The 20,927-nt window shown below is 28.3% G+C and overlaps 2 protein-coding genes and 1 non-coding gene across 3 annotated transcripts; 2 read left to right on the forward strand and 1 right to left on the reverse strand.

Annotated features, from left to right (window-relative positions):
- Window positions 1-7,609: 7,609 nt before the first annotated feature.
- LOC113866529 lies at window positions 7,610-8,170 on the reverse strand. Its single transcript, XM_027501357.1, has one exon. It carries the CDS (start codon window positions 8,168-8,170, stop codon window positions 7,610-7,612), a length of 561 nt encoding a protein of 186 aa, XP_027357158.1.
- A 1,012-nt stretch (window positions 8,171-9,182) lies between these two features.
- LOC113868219 lies at window positions 9,183-9,289 on the forward strand. The gene has a single exon (XR_003505245.1). It is a non-coding gene; the product is annotated as a small nucleolar RNA R71 (small nucleolar RNA).
- Window positions 9,290-12,954: 3,665 nt separating this feature from the next.
- On the forward strand, window positions 12,955-13,812 carry LOC113868136 (adenylate isopentenyltransferase 5, chloroplastic-like). Its single transcript, XM_027503700.1, has one exon. It carries the CDS (start codon window positions 12,955-12,957, stop codon window positions 13,810-13,812), a length of 858 nt encoding a protein of 285 aa, XP_027359501.1.
- Window positions 13,813-20,927: the final 7,115 nt, after the last annotated feature.

Consider the following 20,927-nt stretch of genomic DNA (forward strand, 5'->3'; position numbering starts at 1 on the left):
TTTGATAAAGTTTGAAATATTTAAGACAATAACATAAAAGTGCAGTAAAATAGAAGGAAATAGCAACAAATGAAGGTTCCAGAAATGAGATTGCTAGGCAATTAAGGTTAAGGATGATTTTACCTATTCGTCAATTGTAAAATTGAATGTGATCTGAATTCTTAAGTGCCTTAATTGATTAATAATTAATTTCACTAGGTTAATCAAAGTTCAATACCTTGACTCAATTATCCTAATTCTTTAGATGTAAATCAATCAAACATTGCATTAAAAATGAGAAATTAAGAGATCACAAGATAATGAATGCTTATTCTTAAGATATCATAAATCTTGACATTCAATTCAAATCTAAGATGTTCACTTAACTTCCATTGATGTAAAATCTCTAAGTTCAATTCAATTGAATAGTTAATTCAAGAATTTCATTAAGGAAAGAAACAATACAACCAAGAACCTAAAACTCAGATCCACAATTAATTTACAATTTCTAAATAGAATCTATCAATCCCTAACAAAAAGAAATCAAAACATCATTTTAGAAAGATGAGAGAAAGATAGAGTAGAAGAGAATATGCATAAAATCTCAATGAATCCAAGTCCCAAGCTTGATTAGAATTGAACCTTAAAATTAGCCCCCAAATCTCTCTCTCTAACTCTCTAAGAGTATGGAAAAGGAAAAAAAAAAAAAGATCCCTAAAAATCCGAGCTTTAAGCTATTCACAACTTTCCTGTGCTTCCGGCGTAACCACTTTTGTCATTAAAAGTATTTATGTGTAGGGTCAGTTATTTCTTACGTCTCTGAAGTGAACACTCTTGGCCCTAAAGGTGTTCATGCGTAGGGTGTTTTGCAAGTTAAAACTTTTGGAGTGAACATTTTCAGCAATGAAAGTGTTAATACGCATCATGATTCCCTATCAAAGTCTCTGTAGTGAACACTCTTGGTTCTAAAGATGTTTACGCGCAGGTTATTCCTCACATTTCTTCTTTGGAACTTTCATTTACAGTGAGAAAAGTGTTTACATACATGCTATTTCTTCATTTCAAGTTCTGCAATACTCACTTTTAGCACAAATAATGCTTATATGCAGAACATACTACCTTTTCCAATTTTGCAACATTCACTTTCAGTGAGAAAAGTGCTAACACACAACATATATCTCCTCAAAAGCCTTTAGAGTAATTACTTTCAACATGTAAAGTGAATACGTGCAGGTTACGCCCCACTTTATGCTTTTGGTGTTGAAAGTGCTTATGCTCAACCTAAATTGACTTCTACACCTTTGGAGTGTTCACTTTTTGTACCTAAAGTGATTACACTAAACTCATTTGACCTCTTAAAACTTCCAATTCATGAGTTTTTTCTTAGAATCTCCTGCAAAACTAATTCAATAATAGCAATTACATAAGAACACTATTGAATCCAAATAATTTGAGTTACTAAAAATAAAATTTGAATTTATTGAACAATTATATATTTTTATAAGATTTTTATCTTTCAAACTATACTTTCTATTAAAACAATCCTAGAAAACTAACTAAAAACCTAACAAAATCTAGATTTATCATATGACAAATGCATGAAGGAGAAATAATGGTGAGATGCATGTGTACTATAAACACCCAATATATGAATTTGTTGATCCCAAGTTAGTAGAATAGGAGAGTGAAGAAGTAACAAAAACTGTTGTTCAAAAGGATGAAAAAAATACGAAGAGTATTAAAAGGAATGAGAAGACAAAGATCAAATCAAAAGGAATAAGAACAAAAATGCAACAAAAGCACAAGGGAATGGAGCAAGAACAAAAAAAATGTGGTTATTAAAGAAGACAAAGACTTAGAAAATAATATGAGTGAGTGTGTAAAAGCATATATAAAGGTGATGCTTCTAATGAGAAGGCGATGATGATTCATAGGTATATGAATAATGGAAAACTCATATAAACTCTAATGATGAAGAAGATGCAAGTAGCAAAGATGATTTCTCACAATTTAGTGAAAAATTAACCTTTGGACATGTGAACTTTGAACTTAAGATGAAGTTTACAAACTTAAACGCCTTAAAAAGAGATGAAAAATGAGAAATTACTTAAACGAAAAATGAAAAAAAAAGTAACATAAAGCCTAAAAATTCTATAAAAAAGTCAAGCATAATATATATATATATATAACAAAAAGATTCAAGAAAAAAGAGCACGAACCTAGTAGATAAAAGGAAAAAAATACTTGAAGTAGAGGCCAAAAATTTGAAATTACAAGCCTAGATTAAAAAATAAAAATGCAAGTCTTAATTAACTTAAAATTAATTAAATTTGAGAGTTGTTAAGATATAAAATCCTAGATTAATAAGTTGAAAGTGTCACCAATCACCTTTGAAACTCATTACAAATCACTTTTTATTGAAGTTTTTGTATTAATTATATTATTAGTATTTTAAAATTAATTTATATTTATGAATACTCATACAATATATTAAATGTTTGGTCATTATTATTGAAAAATAAAATAAAATACTACAAGTGTGATAAATAAAATCATATTATGAAAATAGTGTTTTTTTTAAAAAAAAAATTCAATACTCTACCAAATAATAATTATTTTAGTTTAATGAATATAGTTATGTCAAATAATCAGAGAAAGAATTTTGTTATACATAATAATTCTACCTAATTTAAACATGATAAAATATATGTTATTTATAAAAAAAAGATAATAATTATTTTGAAGTAAAGAACTAAATAAGTTAACGGCTATCAACCTTGTTAATGACTCTAAATAAGTTAAAAATAAAAAATGATAGTCAAATATATTTACGTAGTTTTTTTTCTAAAATCTTGGTTCATACAATTTAAGGCTTTTTAATTATTATACAAAATTATATAAATAATAATTTTTCTTAGTATAAATATTTTTTATTTTTAACTAAAATCTTAAATGAATTGTAAAATTAATTTTAAATTAAAAATAATGGTTACATAATTTTTAAAAATAAATATTTTAAATTTAAATTTATAATACTAAAGATAAATTTACTTCACATTTATCTCCATTATAATTAATTAGTGCACCATGAGATTGAATATTTTTAGTATACATTTATTTTTATGCATTTATGTATAAGAGTAATCATCCTTGTGTAATGTATGTTCAACATATGAATTATTTTTTTATTATAAAATATAATAAATATATTAAAAATTATTATTTTTATTTAAAATATTTTAAAATATTTATATTATTGTAACAGTGACAATGTAACTAGCTATTGAGCTATTACATGTACAACAAAAATTTATCTTTTAGTCACACAGGTATAACTTACGCTTAGCAAGACTTAATAAGAACATAAGTTAAAAATTTTTGTTGTTCAAAAGTTAAGTTTTAAGAAATAAAATAAAGAAAGAGAAGATTTATTTAATGATAATCTTTGTTTAAAAGTTTTTAAATAAGAAGAAGAGTATTTATAAAATTATTAAGAACTGTTTGTTTTTCTTTTTTAAATATAATTTTGTTTTTAAAATAAAAAAATTATTTGTTAATTTAAATTTTAAAAACTATTTTTAAAAATATATTTTTTAAATTTTAAAACTAAGAACTAGAATAATTCTTTGAGTGTTTTTGTTTTTAATTTTTCATTTTTCTCCTCAAAGCTTTAAAGATGCAAAGAATTTTGTTTTTATTAATGACAATTTTGTAAATTAAGAAAAAAAGAAGAAGCAAATGCTACAAATATTGAGTTAAAACTCTTTAAATTGTTGACACTCTCAACATTATCAACTATCTTATGAGAATTTTATTTTTATTGACAACAACTTTGAAAATTGAAAAAAAATAAATATTAAAAATGTTCGGTTAAAGTTCTTAAACTATCAACACTTTATACATCAATTATTTCATGAGAATTTTGTTTTCATCATCTACTTCTTCTTTTTCTCTTTTGTCTTCCTCTTTTTCTATTCTTTCTTTGTCTACTTCATCTAATTACTTATCTTAATTCTTAATGTAAATTTTATTTAAAAGCTTTGTATACTTTTAAATACTAATGCTTTGTTTGTTACTAGGAAAATTGTAGAGAAAAAAAATAAGGAAAGAAAAAAAAAAGCACAACAAACATAACTCTTATGGTTTGAAACATTGTAAAAATAAAATACAAAGAAAAAATTCACATGGGCCTGCATCAAAACTCTTCTTCTCCCATTTTCCTTTTTCTTTTCTTTTTCATTTTTTAATATTTCTTTCATATACTAAACAACTTAACAATTTATTCAATTTTTATTTTTTTATTTTTTCAAACCAAACAAAGTGTAAGTTCTGTGTTTATTCTTTATTTTTTTTTATTTTTCATCACATTGAATAAATATTGTAAATCTATGATTGCACACTTTACGATGATGTTCGGAGGGCAAGTATACCCATCGAGAAGTAATAAATGGTTTTTAAATTAAGTTCTTAAAATATCGTTCCACAAGGATTGATTTTCAATTACTAGGAATTTCCTAATTCAATTGTTTAATCTTCAAAGATACGAGATTGATTAAAAATAAGAATTTATAAAATCAATTATAAAACTAAGAGCAAGGAATACATTGCACGCCTTGTTTAAACTTATCGGAGAGGAACCTAGAGCATATGAGTTTTCTCATTCAATCATTTATGTTATTTTTCTATTTAACTCTAAATTCAATTTCCTTGTGATTACCAATCATTCATATGAATACTATTAATATCCAATGGTCATGCAATATTAATATTCTTTTCTCTAAATTGACATCCCCAATGGTCATGCAAGACATTAATTTAAGAAAACTTTAGGAGCCTACGAATTTGTTAATTTAATACCGATTAGAAGAGAAAGATTGGTTTGGTCCACTTAATCTTTTGTCTCGTTTTACCCTATAGATCTATTAATTAACCAAGGTACGGTCATCTGACGATATAATTAATTAGGATTAAGAAAGAAGCGCAATAGGATAAAATCTAATTACAAGATGGAAATCAAATTTAAAATCAAATATCAAAATTTCATAAATTCATGAACAATAGTTCCCATAGCCCTAGCTATGGACTTAATTACTCATGCTAAAGAAAAGAACTAAAACAATTATAAACAAAGTCATAATAAAAAGAAATAGCAAACTAGAGTGTGAGATGTGTTTTCGGTCTTCAAGTACAATCGCTTGAAGCTCCAAGTATTGTCAAACATATGTCAAGGATCCCGTACAAGAGAGACGGGATCAGATGTATTTTAGAGCCAAAGCCAAGATGTAAAAACAGTGTTCCCCAATGGTGCCTCAGATCTTCCCTTTTATACGATTTGAAAATCCTAAAAACTCTTCATAAATGGGCTTCTCGCAGATGAGCACGGCTGTGCATGAGCTCGAAGCACCCTCGTGCTTATTGAATGGGTCTGGGCATGCTGACTGCTGCGAAGCTCTAATCTTCCATCAATTTGGGCCCAGAATGCACCCAAAATCCACTTGCAGCCTCTTTATACTAAATTGCACAATTAATATATAAATTAGTGTAAAACTCAAATAAAATAAAGATCAAATGTGAATATATGGGCTGTAAAAGAGGGCCTAATTACAGACTTATCAACTCCCCCATACTTATCTATTTGTTTGTTCTCAAGCAAAGTGCTGATTAAGAGTAACATAATAACTTAAAACATAATACCACATAAAGAACCTGAGATAAGGAGATAAAGAGAGTAACAAGAGTAATATCATTGAGCATAAGCAATCAAAAGGATTCCCAATTAGAATCTTATATTTCCATACTTTTCACTCAAACATCAAACTGAGATGCTCTACTTTCCTCCCTCACTAAGGGACAAATAAGATATCACTCAATTCTCCTAAAGAAGAATGTACTACCATAGGCTTGACTATAAACCGACTCTCCACTAAATAAATTAAATGCAAGTAAAAATCATAAAGTCTTTTTCAGGTTATAATGTGGCCAAGGGGTTTAATAATTTGAGGTGAGATAAATGAAAGAAATGTGATATACAAAGGGGTAATAAATTATAAAAATTATAAACATCCCCTAAGTTTACAAATGAAGCTCTTGGAGTAATTTTTATATTTTTGTATATGAACAATATCTTTACTCCTTTCTCTTTTCAATCATATATAACCCTTTTTCTTTTCTTTTCTTTTCTTTTTTCTATTTTTTTCATTTTCTTTTTCATACTTTCTTTCTTTCTTTTTGCATATGAGAGATATAGAGGAGAATTAATCAAACAATTCAACAACTCAATTGCTCCATTCATAAACTCAAGGTCATTAAAATATTTTATAAATTTAATGCAAGAGACTAAGAAAATCAATAAAGCTCAAAGTGGACAACTAGTTGTATTTCAAACATGCTAAAAGCCAAGAATAAAATCCTATTATGCCTCAATCATATTAAAAATATGTAATTAAAAAGAGAAGTCTTAAGTCAGTTCCAAGTCAAGTTCTAGAGCACAAAACCTAAGGAGATAATCACACAAAACAATGAGGAAAGTGGTACAATTAATTAAATTAAGATAAAAATTTTCTTTAAGACTCAAAACTCACATTTGTGGGTTAAAGTTTAATGTAGAGCATAAAAGTAAGGAACCTAGCTAATTATTAGTTTCCAAATGAAAGTATAATGCCAATAATAATCACTCAACATGCTCTTCTATCTGGAAAAAATTGGATTCCATGAGGGAAAAAGTTTTAAATTATCATAAAAAATAGTATAGGCACTTTGCTCAGTAACATGCAAATAACAATCATATAATTAAGAACTACTCCTCCATACTTAAAGCGAAACATTGTCCTAAATGTTTGAAAGCAATTAACTTAAAAGCATGCAAAGAGGGCAATTGAATAAAAAGGAAAGAGGTTCCCTGATAATTCTTGGCGCGACGGCTTTGGATGAGGGAGCACGACCATGCTAATGGTGTAAAGCTTTTTCTCACAACTGCGACTTAATGCACGACCGTGTATGTGATAAGCACGAGTGTGCTTCCAAATTAGAGCTCAAAAGTGTGGGAACAATCAACTCCATTCTTGCAATCTTTCAATATGCTTATTCTTTATTCTAAAAATAAAATATAAATAGCAAAAATTAAAATAAACAAAAAGAAATAAAAATAAAATAAAATAAAAGATACAGGTTGCCTCCTGGGAGCCCTTGTTTAACGTTACGAGCCTGAAGTTCCTGTTAAATCATGGTGAAAAAAAGGTATGAGTCTCAGAGGTGACTCCCTTGATATGCAATTGTCTCCCCAGCAGCTTTGCCTCCCCAACACCTATTACATCAGAAAAATTATTCATAAGATGGGGATTAGAATAAAGAGAAGAAAATTTAAGCTTCGAATTAGGAGGCTTATTAATGGATGGTTTAAGCTTTTGCCTTTTCTTCTTCTTATATTGCTTCCTCCTTGGCCTTTTTCTTGTGATTCCATGCTTCACATAAATTAGAGGGGGAGAAGCAACATCTATAGTGCTCACAAAGTGACAGAACTCTTGGCTAGAAGGGTACTTGAAAGAATTGCAAACTTGAAATATAACTTCCTCATCATTTAGCCTCAGTGTGAGTTTCCCTTTGTGAACATCTATCATCGTTTTTCCTGTGGCTAGGAAAGGCCCCCTAGTATGATGGGTACTTCGTCATTCTCTTCCATGTCAAGGACAATGAAATCTGCAGGAAACATGAACTTATCTACCTTAACTAGGACATCCTCCACTATGCCCCTAGGATACGTTATTGAACGATCAACAAGCTGCAGAGAGATTGAAGTTGGCTTGGGTTTTCGCATACCCAACCTTTTAAACATAAAAAATGACATTAGATTGATGCTAGCACCTAAATAACAGAGCGCTTTATCAAAATAAGAATTGCCTATAGTGCATGGAATTGTAAAACTCCCTAGATCCTTAAGCTTAGGCGGCAGCTTCCTTAGTAAAATTGCTGAGCACTCCTCATTCAATCTGACTGTCTCGAATTCTTCCAATTTCTTTTTGTTGCTTAGCATCTCCTTGAGAAATTTAGCATATTTCGGCATCTGTGATATGGCTTCAACAAAAAGAATATTGATGTGGAGCTTTCTGAGGATCCCAAGGAACTTATTAAACTGAGGGTCTCTCTGGCTACTCATCAATCGTTGTGGAAATAGAACTTTCGATTTTGTCACCATTGGTACATCTTCTCTTGTCTCCTTTTTCGCATCTGGGTGGTAAGCACGGCCTTACTCATCATCCAGCACGGGCATGCCTTCGTTGAGCGACCTTGCTTCTGTCTAGCACAGCCGTGCCTTCATTGTCTGCAAGGGCGTGTTGTTCTAAGCACGACCATTCTGTTTCAGGCAGCGTGGGCGTGCAGGGTGATGCAAGGGCGTGCTCCTCCTTTAGCACAGGCGTGCATGACTTTTGTGTTTGCGTCCCATTCAAATTTTTCCCACTTCTTAGAGTAATGGCATTGTATTGCTCCCTTGGATTAGGCTCAGGTTAAGATGGTAGTGTTTCCATCACTCTTTGACTCAAAAGATTCGTAAGTTGCTCCAATTGTGCACTCATCTTAGAGGAGCTGGCTTGTATTTCAGATTTGACCTCTGCGAACCTCTTATCAGTTCTCTCAATATGTTGGTCCAACTTGGATTCAAGCTCTGTTATCCTCTTATCAGAGTAATTCACATATTGCATCATCTGTTCTTGAAAGTTGGACTGAGATCTAGGAGCTTCTTTTCCTTCAGGTCTTGCTCCCTGACTTTGCACATGAGGAGGGCGATAAACACTTAAATTTTGACTTCCAAAGCCATTCCCCCAAGAGTTAGGAGGATTACTCCTCCACCCCAAACTGTGATTGCCCATGAAGTTTACCTCTTCTTGCTTAAATTCTGAGCTTGCAGGAGCTCTTACAGGTTGGTCTTGAGCCTTCATTAAAGATTCTAGTTGCTTTGCAAGGGCTTTCATTTGGTTCATTAGTGGGCTGTTGCTCTCTGCTTGGTAGAACGGAGCGGTCTCTTTCCTCTTAATGTCGTAAGAGTCAGCGGTGTGCCACTGAAAGCTAGAAGATGTCATCTCATCTATTAGCTTGTATGCATTATCTGGATCTTTTCCTATGAGGGACCCTCCTGCTGCGGCATCAATTGTAGCCCTGGTATGATTGATAAGCCACTGTAAAAAATTTGTACCTATCTCCACGTTGGAAAATCATGATGAGAACATCTCCTTAAAAGCTCTCCAAATCGCTCCCATGCCTCGAATAAGGATTCTGCTTCATGTTGTTGGAAGTAACATATCTCCGTCATAAGCTTAGAGGACCTTGATGGGGGAAAGTACTTTCCCAAGAATTGTTGAGTGAGATCCTCCCAAGTTTTGATGGAGTTAGCTGGGAGTGAGGCGAACCAAGTATTCACCTTTTCAGATACCGAGAATGGGAAAAGACGGAGTCGAATAGCATCATTGAAGACTCCATTGTACTTGATGGTATCCTTCAATCGAAGAAACTTTATCAGATAAAGATTGGGGTCTTCATTAGGCAGGCCTCCAAACTGTATCGTGTTCTAGATCATAGTTATAAGTGCTGGTTTCAATTCAAAATTGTTGGCCTCCACATTTGGTGCCGCAATGCTTCTAGGAGTGCCTCTAGCAGTGGGTGTCATGTAATCTTGGATCGATCTCCTTTCCTCTGTCATTCTTTGCTCTCTCACTTCTTTTCTTTGTCTACGAACTGTTCTTTCAATCTCTGGATCAAATAAACAAACTGTAGAGCACTTTTAACGAGTGAGCATACATTAAAAGAAATTATAAAATAAAAAAAAATAATAAAATAAAAACGAAAATTATAAAATATAAAAGAAAAATTTAACAATAAACAAAACAAAATAAAATAAAACACAAATTGCTTAAATCAATTAAATTTGAGATTTTCTTAATATTGAAAAAGCAATCCCCAACAACGGCGCCAAAAACTTGTTCGAAGGGCAAGTGTACCCATCAAGAAGTAATAAAGGGTTCTTAAAAGTTTCTGAAATATCGCCCCACAAGGATTGATTTTCAATTACTAATAATTTCTTAATTCAATTGTTTAAGCTTCAAAGATACGAGATTGATTAAAAATAAGAATTTATAAAATCAATTATAAAACTAAGAGCAAGGAATACACTGCACGCCTTGGTTAAACTTATCGGAGAGGAACCTAGGGTATATGAGTTTTCTCATTCAATCCTTTATGTTATTTTTCTATTTAACTCTAAATTCAATTTTCTTATGATTACCAATCATTCATACGAATACTATTAATATCCAATAGTCATGCAATATTAATATTCTTTTCTCTAAATTGACATCCCCAATGGTCATGCAAGACATTAATTTAAGAAAGCTTTAGGAACCTACAAATTTGTTAATTTAATAACGATTAGAAGAGAAAGATTGGTTTGCTCCACCTAATCCTTTGTCTCGTTTTACCTTATAGATCTATTAATTAACCAAGGTACGGTCGCTTGACGATATAATTAATTAGGATTAAGAAAGAAGCGCAATAAGATAAAATCTAATCACAAGATGAAAATCAAATTTAAATTCAAATATCAAAATTCCATAAATTCATGAGCAATAGTTCTCATAGCTCTAGCTATGGACTTAGTTACTCATGCTAAAGAAAAGAACTAAAACAATTATAAACAAAGCCATAACCAAAAGAAATAGCAAACTAGAGTGTGAGATGTGTTCTCGGTCTTCAAGTACGATCGCTTGAAGCTCCAAGTATCGCCAAGCATGTGCCAAGGATACCGTGCAAGAGAGACGAGATCAGATGTATTTTAGAGCCAAAGCCAAGATGTAAAAACAGTGTTCCCCAATGGTGCCTCAGATCTTCCCTTTTATAGGATTTGAAAACCCTAAAAACTCTTTATAAATATGTTTCTTGCAGATGAGCACGGCCATGCAAGGCCTTAAGCACGATTGTGCATGGGCTCGAAGGACTTCCGTGCTTATTGAATGAGTCTGGGCGTGCTGACTGCTGCGAAGCTCTAATCTTCTATCAATTTAGGCCTAGAATGCACCTAAAATCCACTTGCAGTCTCTTTATACCAAACTGCACAATTAATATATAAATTAGTGTAAAATCCAAATAAAATAAAGATCAAATATGAATATATGAGCTGTAAAAGAAGGCCTAATTACAGACTTATCAGATGATATTATTTTTTAGAGTTATGGAAAGATTCTTTTGGGTGTGTGATGTTTTCAAAGACCTGATAATAATATTAAGTTTTTGGGCTTAAAAAGACTTGTACAAGATTAGGTAGTAAAATTTAAATCTGTGTAATACCAAAATTGGATAGTAATTATATTTTCCATTTTAGTCAAAGACTGAATTTAATCTTAGGTTTATGAGATAAATTATGGTATTTTGATTTTGCTTTTATAATTCTATCTCTTTTATTTAATCAAAAGATTGAATTGGGAATTCTATTTATAAAGGCTTTAGCTTTTCAAAATCTCCATTTTAAAACCTATCATTTAAGTCTCTTCTATTACTCTTAAACAAGTTTTGGAAACGGTTTTAAATAAATAAATTACAAAATAAAATGAATTCAATATAAGAATAGTCTAGTGAACATGTTCCGACAAGAAATTAATACCTTTGATCTGAAAATTCAGAATTCACGAACTATGAATGAATAAAAGAAAATTTCCAAAATATATTTCAAAATTATTTTAAATAAGGTAAATGATAGTTGATTTTTAAAAAGTCATTGGTTAAGAAAATATAAAAATGTTTCCTTTTTTTTTTTTTATCATAAAACACTTTTTATATTTTTGAAATAAGAAATTATGGAAAAAAAAGAGAAAAATATTAATTAACATCAGCATAAAATAAATGTACTTTTCTTTTTAATTTTTTTTACCTATTGATTAAGATAATTATATGTAAATTAAAAAAAAATTAATATGTTTATTTATTTTGATTTTTTTTCACATTATACTTATCTCATCACAATTATCTATCTTATTGAAATAGTGAATAAATAAAAAAATTATTTAATACTTATTATTTTTTGGTAAAATAATACTTGTTACTTAATTATTTAAAATGTTTCATTTTGGTAATTAATACTCTTATCAGTTTAAAAAATAGTTTAAATTAGAAGCATTTAATACACTAATTGTCAAATTAAACCTTCCATTACTGACATGACTACAGTAATGCCATATAAATATCCCTACAGGTAAGCTAATTGTAAAGAGCAACAAAAAGACTTCATCACTTTTTGGGTGATTTATCTTTTTGCATGAAATTCCTTTGACAAACTTTATTCCATAAAAGGTAGTCCTTTTAATTTGCTTCTCTTTGTTTCCTCTCCATACATTTGAAGTTTGAAATCTTTGTGCAGGTAAGAAAAAAAACTTCTATGTCATTTATTTATGTATAACAATCATTTGTTATTTCATGTATGCATCATAGTTTAATCTTCTTATATATTGAATTGCATTTAGACTTCTTTTGTCACCCACACGTTTCTTTGTTTTGCCTTGTCTTTTCTATCATATGTTCTATAATGGCTTCAACATAAATTTTATTATAAATTTAAGTTTATATTATTAAACAAGAGCATTTTTAATATTTTTTAAAATTTTTCTTAAGTTGTGTATTACTTTTGTGCAATTAAATTTTAATTTAATTTAATTTTTATTTATAAATAATGAGTTTTTCATACATAACATAGATATTATTTAATTAAAATAATTTTTTTAATAAAAAATAAGATAAGAGTATATTATTGTATAAATATTTTAAAATTTAATAAATTTTGTAACTTAAATAATAGAGCTGACTCAAGGGTTGTCATTTTCATATTCCATTTTAACGAAACATCAAAAAGTATGAAAAGTGTAGTTTAGCGAAATCATATACTGAAGCAAATAAACCATTTTGTTTTATTTTAATTTAGATCTTACACAAAGAATCTACATGGCTTTCCCTTGCTCTGCAACCCTTGCCAAGAAGAAGGTGCTCTTTATAATGGGCTCAACCGGCACTGGAAAAACCAAACTTTCCATCCGCTTAGGCACCAAATTTTCCTCTGAAATCATTAACTCTGACAAAATTCAAGTGTACAAAGGATTAGACATTGTTGTGAACAAAATACCAAAGTCAGAACGTTGTGGCATTCCACATCACTTGCTAGATATCATTGATGACCCTAATTACAATTTCACTGTTGATGAGTTTTGTAAGCATGCACTTGATGCCATTGATCTCATTCTTGAAAATGGGCACTTACCCATTATTGTGGGAGGGTCTAACAATTACTTAGAAGCACTAGTGGAGGACCCCAACAATGCATTTCGGTCCAAATATGAATGTTGCTTCATTTGGCTTCATGTCTCTTTGCCAGTGTTGTTTCAATACCTAGACAAAAGGGTTGATGAAATGGTGGATGCTGGGCTTGTTGATGAGATTAGAGAAGCATTTGTTCCTGGAGCAAATTACTCTTGTGGAATCAGAAGAGCCATTGGAGTTCCTGAGTTTGATGAATATATCCTTATTGAGAAAGAAACGAATGATAAAGATTATAAAGGAAAAATGCTACAAGAGGCTATTAAAAGAACCAAGGAAAATACATTCAAGTTGGCTGAAATTCAACTCATGAAGATTCGTAGGCTAAATGATGAGCTTCAATGGGGAATGAATATAATTGATTCAACAGAAGTATTTATGGCTATATTAAGGGGAGAAAATTATGAGCATTTGTATGAAGAAATTGTTGTTAAATCTAGCATGGATATAGTGCTAAGGTTTCTTAGGGAGACAATAAGCCCTCGTTAGACAGGGTACCCAAATGATGAAACAAGAAGCAATAATTTAAACTGAGCTATTTTGTTCCTTGAAATGTGATGAATATGCGAATAAAAGAAGAGATAAATAGTTTTGGAGTTCAATTTTTAATATATTATCAGTATTAAAACTCCTACATTATCATTCAACATTCAATACACACATACACACACGTGTGTATATATATATTTATATATAAAACTTTTAAATTTATAAAAGTTAATAAATACCACTGACATAACAATATAAGAATATAAAAAGTTTTTATATTATTAATATATTTTGATTAAATCCATCATTTTTTCATAGTTTTTTGTTTTGGCAGAATTTGTCCATCTATACCATTTTCTGAAATACGACGGATGGATGCTTTTTATGTACCAATGAAAAAATTGTCAACGTTGTTTGCGTTATTCTTCTGATTTGTTTGTTCAATGTTCACATATTATTAATGGCTAATAACAACATAACTGATCCATGTTTGATCACAATTAAAATAAAGGATACGATGTGTCCGTTGACACATATTAAAAAATAAAAGATATGAACATAATATTAATTAATTTAAAAATATAAAGAGTCATTAATATTTTTTAAAGTAGTTTAAAATATTTAATAGAGTAATTTAATATTTTTACATTATTTGAGAAACTGCTAAAATTGTATTCTTTCTCTCGCATCTTCTTTTTAATTGTTTTAAATGTACTCTCTCTCTCTCAGAATTCTTATATATAATTTAGTATGTCATATTTGTATCAGTTTTGAATATAATTTTAGTTCTCGTAAATATGGCTTAATATATTTGGTGTTTGGGTCACATGCAAGATATAAGAGCATCTCATAAGGCATAAGTTTAGCATGACACAAGCTTTGTAATTACTATATTTTCCATAAAACTTTGTATGGGAAGTGTATGTTGGTGGCTGTGATTGTGAGTCACAGTGCGTAGTTCAGCCCAATAGAATTTTGGTTTGTTCATAACTCAGTAATTATTACCTGTTATACTTTGTGGTTACTTAAAGAGACCCAAAAAAGAAATATTACATTTATATAGGTGTATTAATATTTATACCAACAAAACAAATATTTGAATATATTACAATTATTCTTATATATTATTTTTAGAGCTATTTCAGTCATTGATCTATAATAATATTATTTTCTTATTGTACTTTTTACAATTTTTAAACAACTTTTTTACACGTTCATATCACAATTTTTATATTATTAATCATAATCATACGTTTGAAAATATGACTTAATTAAATATATAGATTTTAATTTTAATGTATTATTATGGTAGTTTTTTATAATGCGAATCAATCAAAATACAACTTTTTATAACATAAATATAACAACTAATTTACCATTTAATGACAATATAAAAAATCAATACTATATTAAATTAAATTTAAATATTTATTTAATAATTTTATAAAAAATTATAATGACAATAAAAAGTTTTTAAAATAAGGTATAAATTTTATAAATCCTTTCAAACAAACCTTATCGACTTTTAAAAAGTAATCAACTTATTTCATAATTTATTTAGTGCAACTTTTATTAATATTAAATTATTAATAAATATTACTTATTCATTAATTTCAGAGATATACGTATTTATTTATCGGAGTGTAAAAATAACTTTCCTCGTGGCTTCCCATGAATATTTTGGAGTTTTAAAAAAATATTTTAAACTTTACTTATAAAAATGTTATGATATTATTATTTTTATTTGTTTTTAACAACTAAGTAACGTCAGAATAGTCTTACAACTTTGTTTTGGAAACGGTGAGAGCATAGAAAAACTGTTGTGTTACAAGGAGATGATTTCAGATTTGCGGGTAAAAGTATGTCCCATAAGAATGGGTCTGGATTTAGTAGAGTTTATATATATATATATATATATATAGGATTAAGATTGGCGGTTCAGATTTTTCCCCATTTATCCAAAAGAATTGCTAATTCTTTCTACAGAAACAAATTCCAACTCGTTGAATGATAATGGGTGATGGAACTTTTACTCTTGATTTTTCATTTAGTTTAAGTAACCAACCTGGTGAATGAAACTGAGTTGATTTTCTAAAATGGGAGGGGAAAGAAAGTGAAGGGTATTGCAAATGATCTTGATTATTGTTGGTGGTTGGTTCATAAAGGTATTTTGAATGGTACTTTAGTCATTAGATTTCGAAAATTAACCTCACTTTCAATTTACTGCCAATTCAAATCATGCGTACTATATAGTATTATTCAAATTTGTTTACGTTTATCCTTGCTAGTGTAGTGATAGCAGAAAGAGCAATGCGCAACAAATTTGAATCAACTAAGAACTCTTTGTTATGAGAGTTATAAGCTATTTTTTATAAACTTATTCCAAATAGGGCCAATGACACACTGCCATGTTTTTGCTAAATTCATATTTGATCTTAATTAATCGTGGTCATTTTTAGCTTTCACCAGAAAATTCTTATATTGTTTAATATCTGTGGTTCTTTACTTACTTTTCAGTAACAAGTTTGGTAGTGCTTAATTTGAATCTTGCATTTTGTTGTATTTCAGTATATCTACATTAGTTTAAGCTTTACTGTTGGAGCTGTTGCGAATATCTTCTCTGAAAAAGATCTTGTGGCTTCTATTCTTTTTATTGTCTACCTGTAAATTAACAGGTTAATATTCTTCATCATTACACTTGCTATTTTCATTTGTTTTGTTTCTTCCAGCTATTTTAACATGGTCTATGCTGTAATATATGATTACTCAATCCTAATACCAAAAAGGTGATATTAATCAATTTTTTCATGTACTAAATATGGTATGCTTTTTCCTGCATTTTTATTTTTGTCTGTTGGTTGCTTAATTCATTTACTTATATTACAGTGAATAATAAGAGACAACACTTTTTCAACTGCGTAGTTGAATATGATTTTTAGTTGACAGAATCGTATAGTTGCCAGAAAAATAACAAATGGAATTAATGGAAAAAGTATCCACGTAAGTTGAAAAGCTAAGGACATCACGAACTATATAACTGAAGTCCCAATTACGTAGTCTCATTTCCAATAATGCATTCCCAGTTGTATGTGTACAAAATAGTGAAAAAGTTGGACCAAGTTATTGAAGAAGTGACATAAGAAGCTAGTATATGTCTATAAGAAAGGGCGTTTCTATGCATTTTGGAACAAGAAAGAAGTACGTGTATGTTATCAGGGGAATTTCCAAACAAAGGAGAATATTCATGAAATTTCTAGATCATGATCTCAACACTCAGCAGTCAACCCTCACATGCATAGTTTATAATCCTGTTTTGTTTGGAGTCTGCTAGATGGTTGTCGATACTGTAGTTTGATTAACTTTGGATTTGTTCTCCCACTTGAGATTTTCTTGTTTATGATTATTGTGATTTTGGGAAAATGATATGAATATGTGCTGGAGGTGCACTATCTTTTTTGGGTTTGAGGTTTATTTGGTTGGAGCTAAATGCTGGTATTTTCAGCTACTGATCTTTGCATGTGAATCTTATTTGTGGAATAAGGAGATACTTTTTCTTGCTTCCTTGTGGAGGGTTTATGCCCATGCTTCTCTTTAAAGTTGTGTCTTAGTAATGGAGGTTTCCTATATGAGCTGTTGAGCAGTTTTTTCTCCTTTTACTTGTTTTCTTTTCAAGTTTGATAGTATTTCTTTGAATTAAATATATTTTTAGTCTCCTAAATTATATTATTTTTAAATTTTAGTTTTTATAATTTTTTAATCCTTACTTTATTTTTAAATAATTGGTTTTAGTCTTTAATCTTTGCTAAAAGATTATGTTAATTCAAATATTATCATTATATCAAATTTTTAAAAGAATCACATTTAATCCAACAGAGTAATACCGATAATTTTGAAAAATAAGAGACTAAAATAAAAAATTAATTCTTGAAAAATTAAAATGAAAATATGATGCATTTTGAGTGGCCAAAGGCATACTTAGTCATGTTCCTTTTCTTTTACATTTGAGGATTATGATAATTTTGTTAAGAAAAATCTTATGAGAAGTGAATTGTGCTCCCTTTCGCCCTTACAGGGCATGAGAAGACTATTTTGCTGCCACTTCTTTGAAGACCCTTTTATTTTTAGGTGGTTCATTCAAGTAATTTTCCATGCTCCTGGTCAACACAGAATCAGATAGATTAATAATTAAATTTATAAGTATTTGGGCTCAACAATCACACACCCTTTTATTGAGAAATGCTATTTGTATAAATATTTTGTAGAAATTTTAATTACAACATAAAAAAATGAGTGATCTTTACTTGGCCTGCATTGACCTAACTTGTAATGATTTATAATCTTTTTATCTCAAGTGTATGCTAATTGCTGCCCCCTTTTGATTTGTTCTTTTTCCTTGTCTATTGATAAGCGTGCACAAGTAAGCTAGACTCTGCCCTATTATACTTTCTGTGCAGGCTGGTGGAGATTAATATTTGTTTTAATAAGCAAAAGTGAAGTCAATAAGAAGGCATATCCAATTACAAATCAAATCTAAAATGCTTATTCATACCATTTTATTAACCATTCATAACTCAAATACTTTTAGCATGGAAAGCAATATCTCTCTCCACACATTTTATATCTATGTAAAACAAAAAAAATTGAGTTTCATTTTTGAAAAATGAAACAATCCCTATGTATTTTTCCATGGGATCTTTTTTCACTTCATAATATTTTTTAGTTTTATATAAAATAAATTAATATTTTTCAACTAATTATTTAATTTAAAGAAATTTTACTTTTCTTAATATTTAGTTCTTTAATCAACATTAGACTTAAGGAGATAATTATAAATTATTATCATAATATTTTTAATAAATTAAATTAAAATTTTAATTAAATGCTACAAATGTTTATATTTTTATATTTTAATATGATTTTTTTATTAGTTGAAAATTTTATCAAATAAATTATTTTTAAGATATATATATATATATATATATATGTATATGTTTGAATGTATATACACTTGAAAAATAATTATATTTTGTACATGTATCAATAAATTAAAATATATTCTATAAATTTAAAAATAGAAAATAATATAATTATTAATAAATATTTATTTGTATTAAATAAAGAGATAAATTTTAAAAATATAAAAACTCAAACTTTAATTCAATATTGTATTAACAAACTATATCCATATCCTAGAAAAACTACTTGGCATAAAAAAAAAAAAAACCTAAAAACATGTTTGAGAAAATTTTTAAAATTTAAGAATTAATATTCACAAATTATGTATAGAGATTCATTGTGCAAGAAAAATTAAATTACAAACAATATTCTTTTAAATCCATGAAATTGCCATTTGTGTGTGTGTATATATATATATATATATATATATGTTTGAGACCTTAAACATATGCTTCAACTAGGAATGAATCTGCGTACTTTTCTCCCCTACCACTATCTTTTAACTTACTTTCTGAGAATTTGATTTTAAATTTTTATTAATCACAAAAAGGTTGTGTTTTGTGAAGAGTTTTTAATTTTCTTCCTTTTGAATTTGAGAACATTATGTGTTGAAACCAATCATATCTACGTTTGCTTCTGAAAAACATAAACAAAACTTGTTGAAAGACACTTTTCTAAATCATCTTTTGTATCTCAAAATGTTTCTGAAAAAAATTTAAAAATAAAAAAAATCAATTTAACTCCCATGTATTTTTCATTATTTCCTTTTTTTCTAGTGATTGCATTTCGTGCTTTAATTCCATAGTTACATGTTGTCCTATTTAAGAAATTTTTTAATTAAACGAATAAATTTGTATTTATCTATACAATTAATTTTAGGAAACAATTATTCAATATATACCAATTTCAATCATACTAAATACAATAAATGAATTATTAAAATAAAACTTTATTTTTAATTTTTGTGAATAACATGGGCCAGAGCCCAACTACATACAATACATAATATCCATACAATGTGTTATAATAGCATTAAAATTAAAAGAAAGGATATTAGAAAATTCATGAACATCTATAGAGTAATTAGGGTGTATGGCCTAATTTAGCCAACCCATTTACAGATTCATTGGTTTCTCTCAATTAGATAATTGTAACTATTATGATTGTCTAAAAGGATAATCATTAAATCAATCCACTCGTAAGTAAAGCTTCACAATTAATCGCATAAAATTTATTCAAAATATAGATTAAAGTGAATAATGGGTTTATTTTATCACTAATGATTAATTTATAAATTTTAAATAAGAATAAATGAAAAAATATAAATTGAAATTTCATAAAAAATTATTAAAATAAGTTATTATAATCAAGATGCATCATTATTATTAATATGATGTGTTGATAATGTTTAAAAGTCAATTTTAGTTTAACATCGATTAAGATTATAAAAGTCTTAAAATTCAATTTATTCTAAAAAAAAAAAGATATAATTTTTATTACATATATACTTAAAGTTTTTACATAAAATAAAATCAATATTTTTTTTAATTCAATCAATAATTTTCTTACGTTTCTTAATTTTCTTTAATGAATAGTCAAATTAAACTTCCATCGTCAACGTAAGACTCAACTAAGTGAATTCCTTGAGCATTACATATTATTTAATTAAAATAAAATTTAAATAAAAATATTTTATGACTATAATTAAATTTAATATTTTTTATTAATAATAAATATTTTACTATATTAACAACCAATTTTCGAGGGCATCAAGTTTTCCATCCTCTTCAGTCATCAAAATTATTACGATGAATTTTTTAAATCTAAAGAGAAATAATAAAAAGTTAAAATTTAAACTTTAAATTTCAATTTTAAATCGCATTAAAAAAATTAAATAATTAATTTAGAAAATTTTATGTGACGTATTAAAAAAGAAGAGAAATTCCTAAAATTGCTCTCACTAAATATTACGCCTTAAAAATCTTTCATTTAAAAATAAAAATTCAGATTTAATATATAAATATAGAATAATATTTACAAATTGTCACTAAAGCTCATTTTTATAATTTAAAATAATCTTTATTTTAAAATTAAAATTTTAAAATGTATTTCTTTTTATATTTTAATTCATTTGCATGCTACTCCAGCAAGCAATTACA

This window comes from Abrus precatorius, unplaced genomic scaffold (genome assembly GCF_003935025.1).
Source record: "Abrus precatorius isolate BTA unplaced genomic scaffold, Abrus_2018 Scaffold5, whole genome shotgun sequence".
Classification (NCBI taxonomy): domain Eukaryota; kingdom Viridiplantae; phylum Streptophyta; class Magnoliopsida; order Fabales; family Fabaceae; genus Abrus; species Abrus precatorius.

Excerpts from the sequence above, each read along its gene's own strand:
- LOC113868136 (XM_027503700.1), top strand. The coding sequence starts at position 12,955 with ATGGCTTTCCCTTGCTCTGCAACCCTTGCCAAGAAGAAGGTGCTCTTT.
- LOC113866529 (XM_027501357.1), bottom strand. The coding sequence starts at position 8,170 with ATGGTGACAAAATCGAAAGTTCTATTTCCACAACGATTGATGAGTAGC.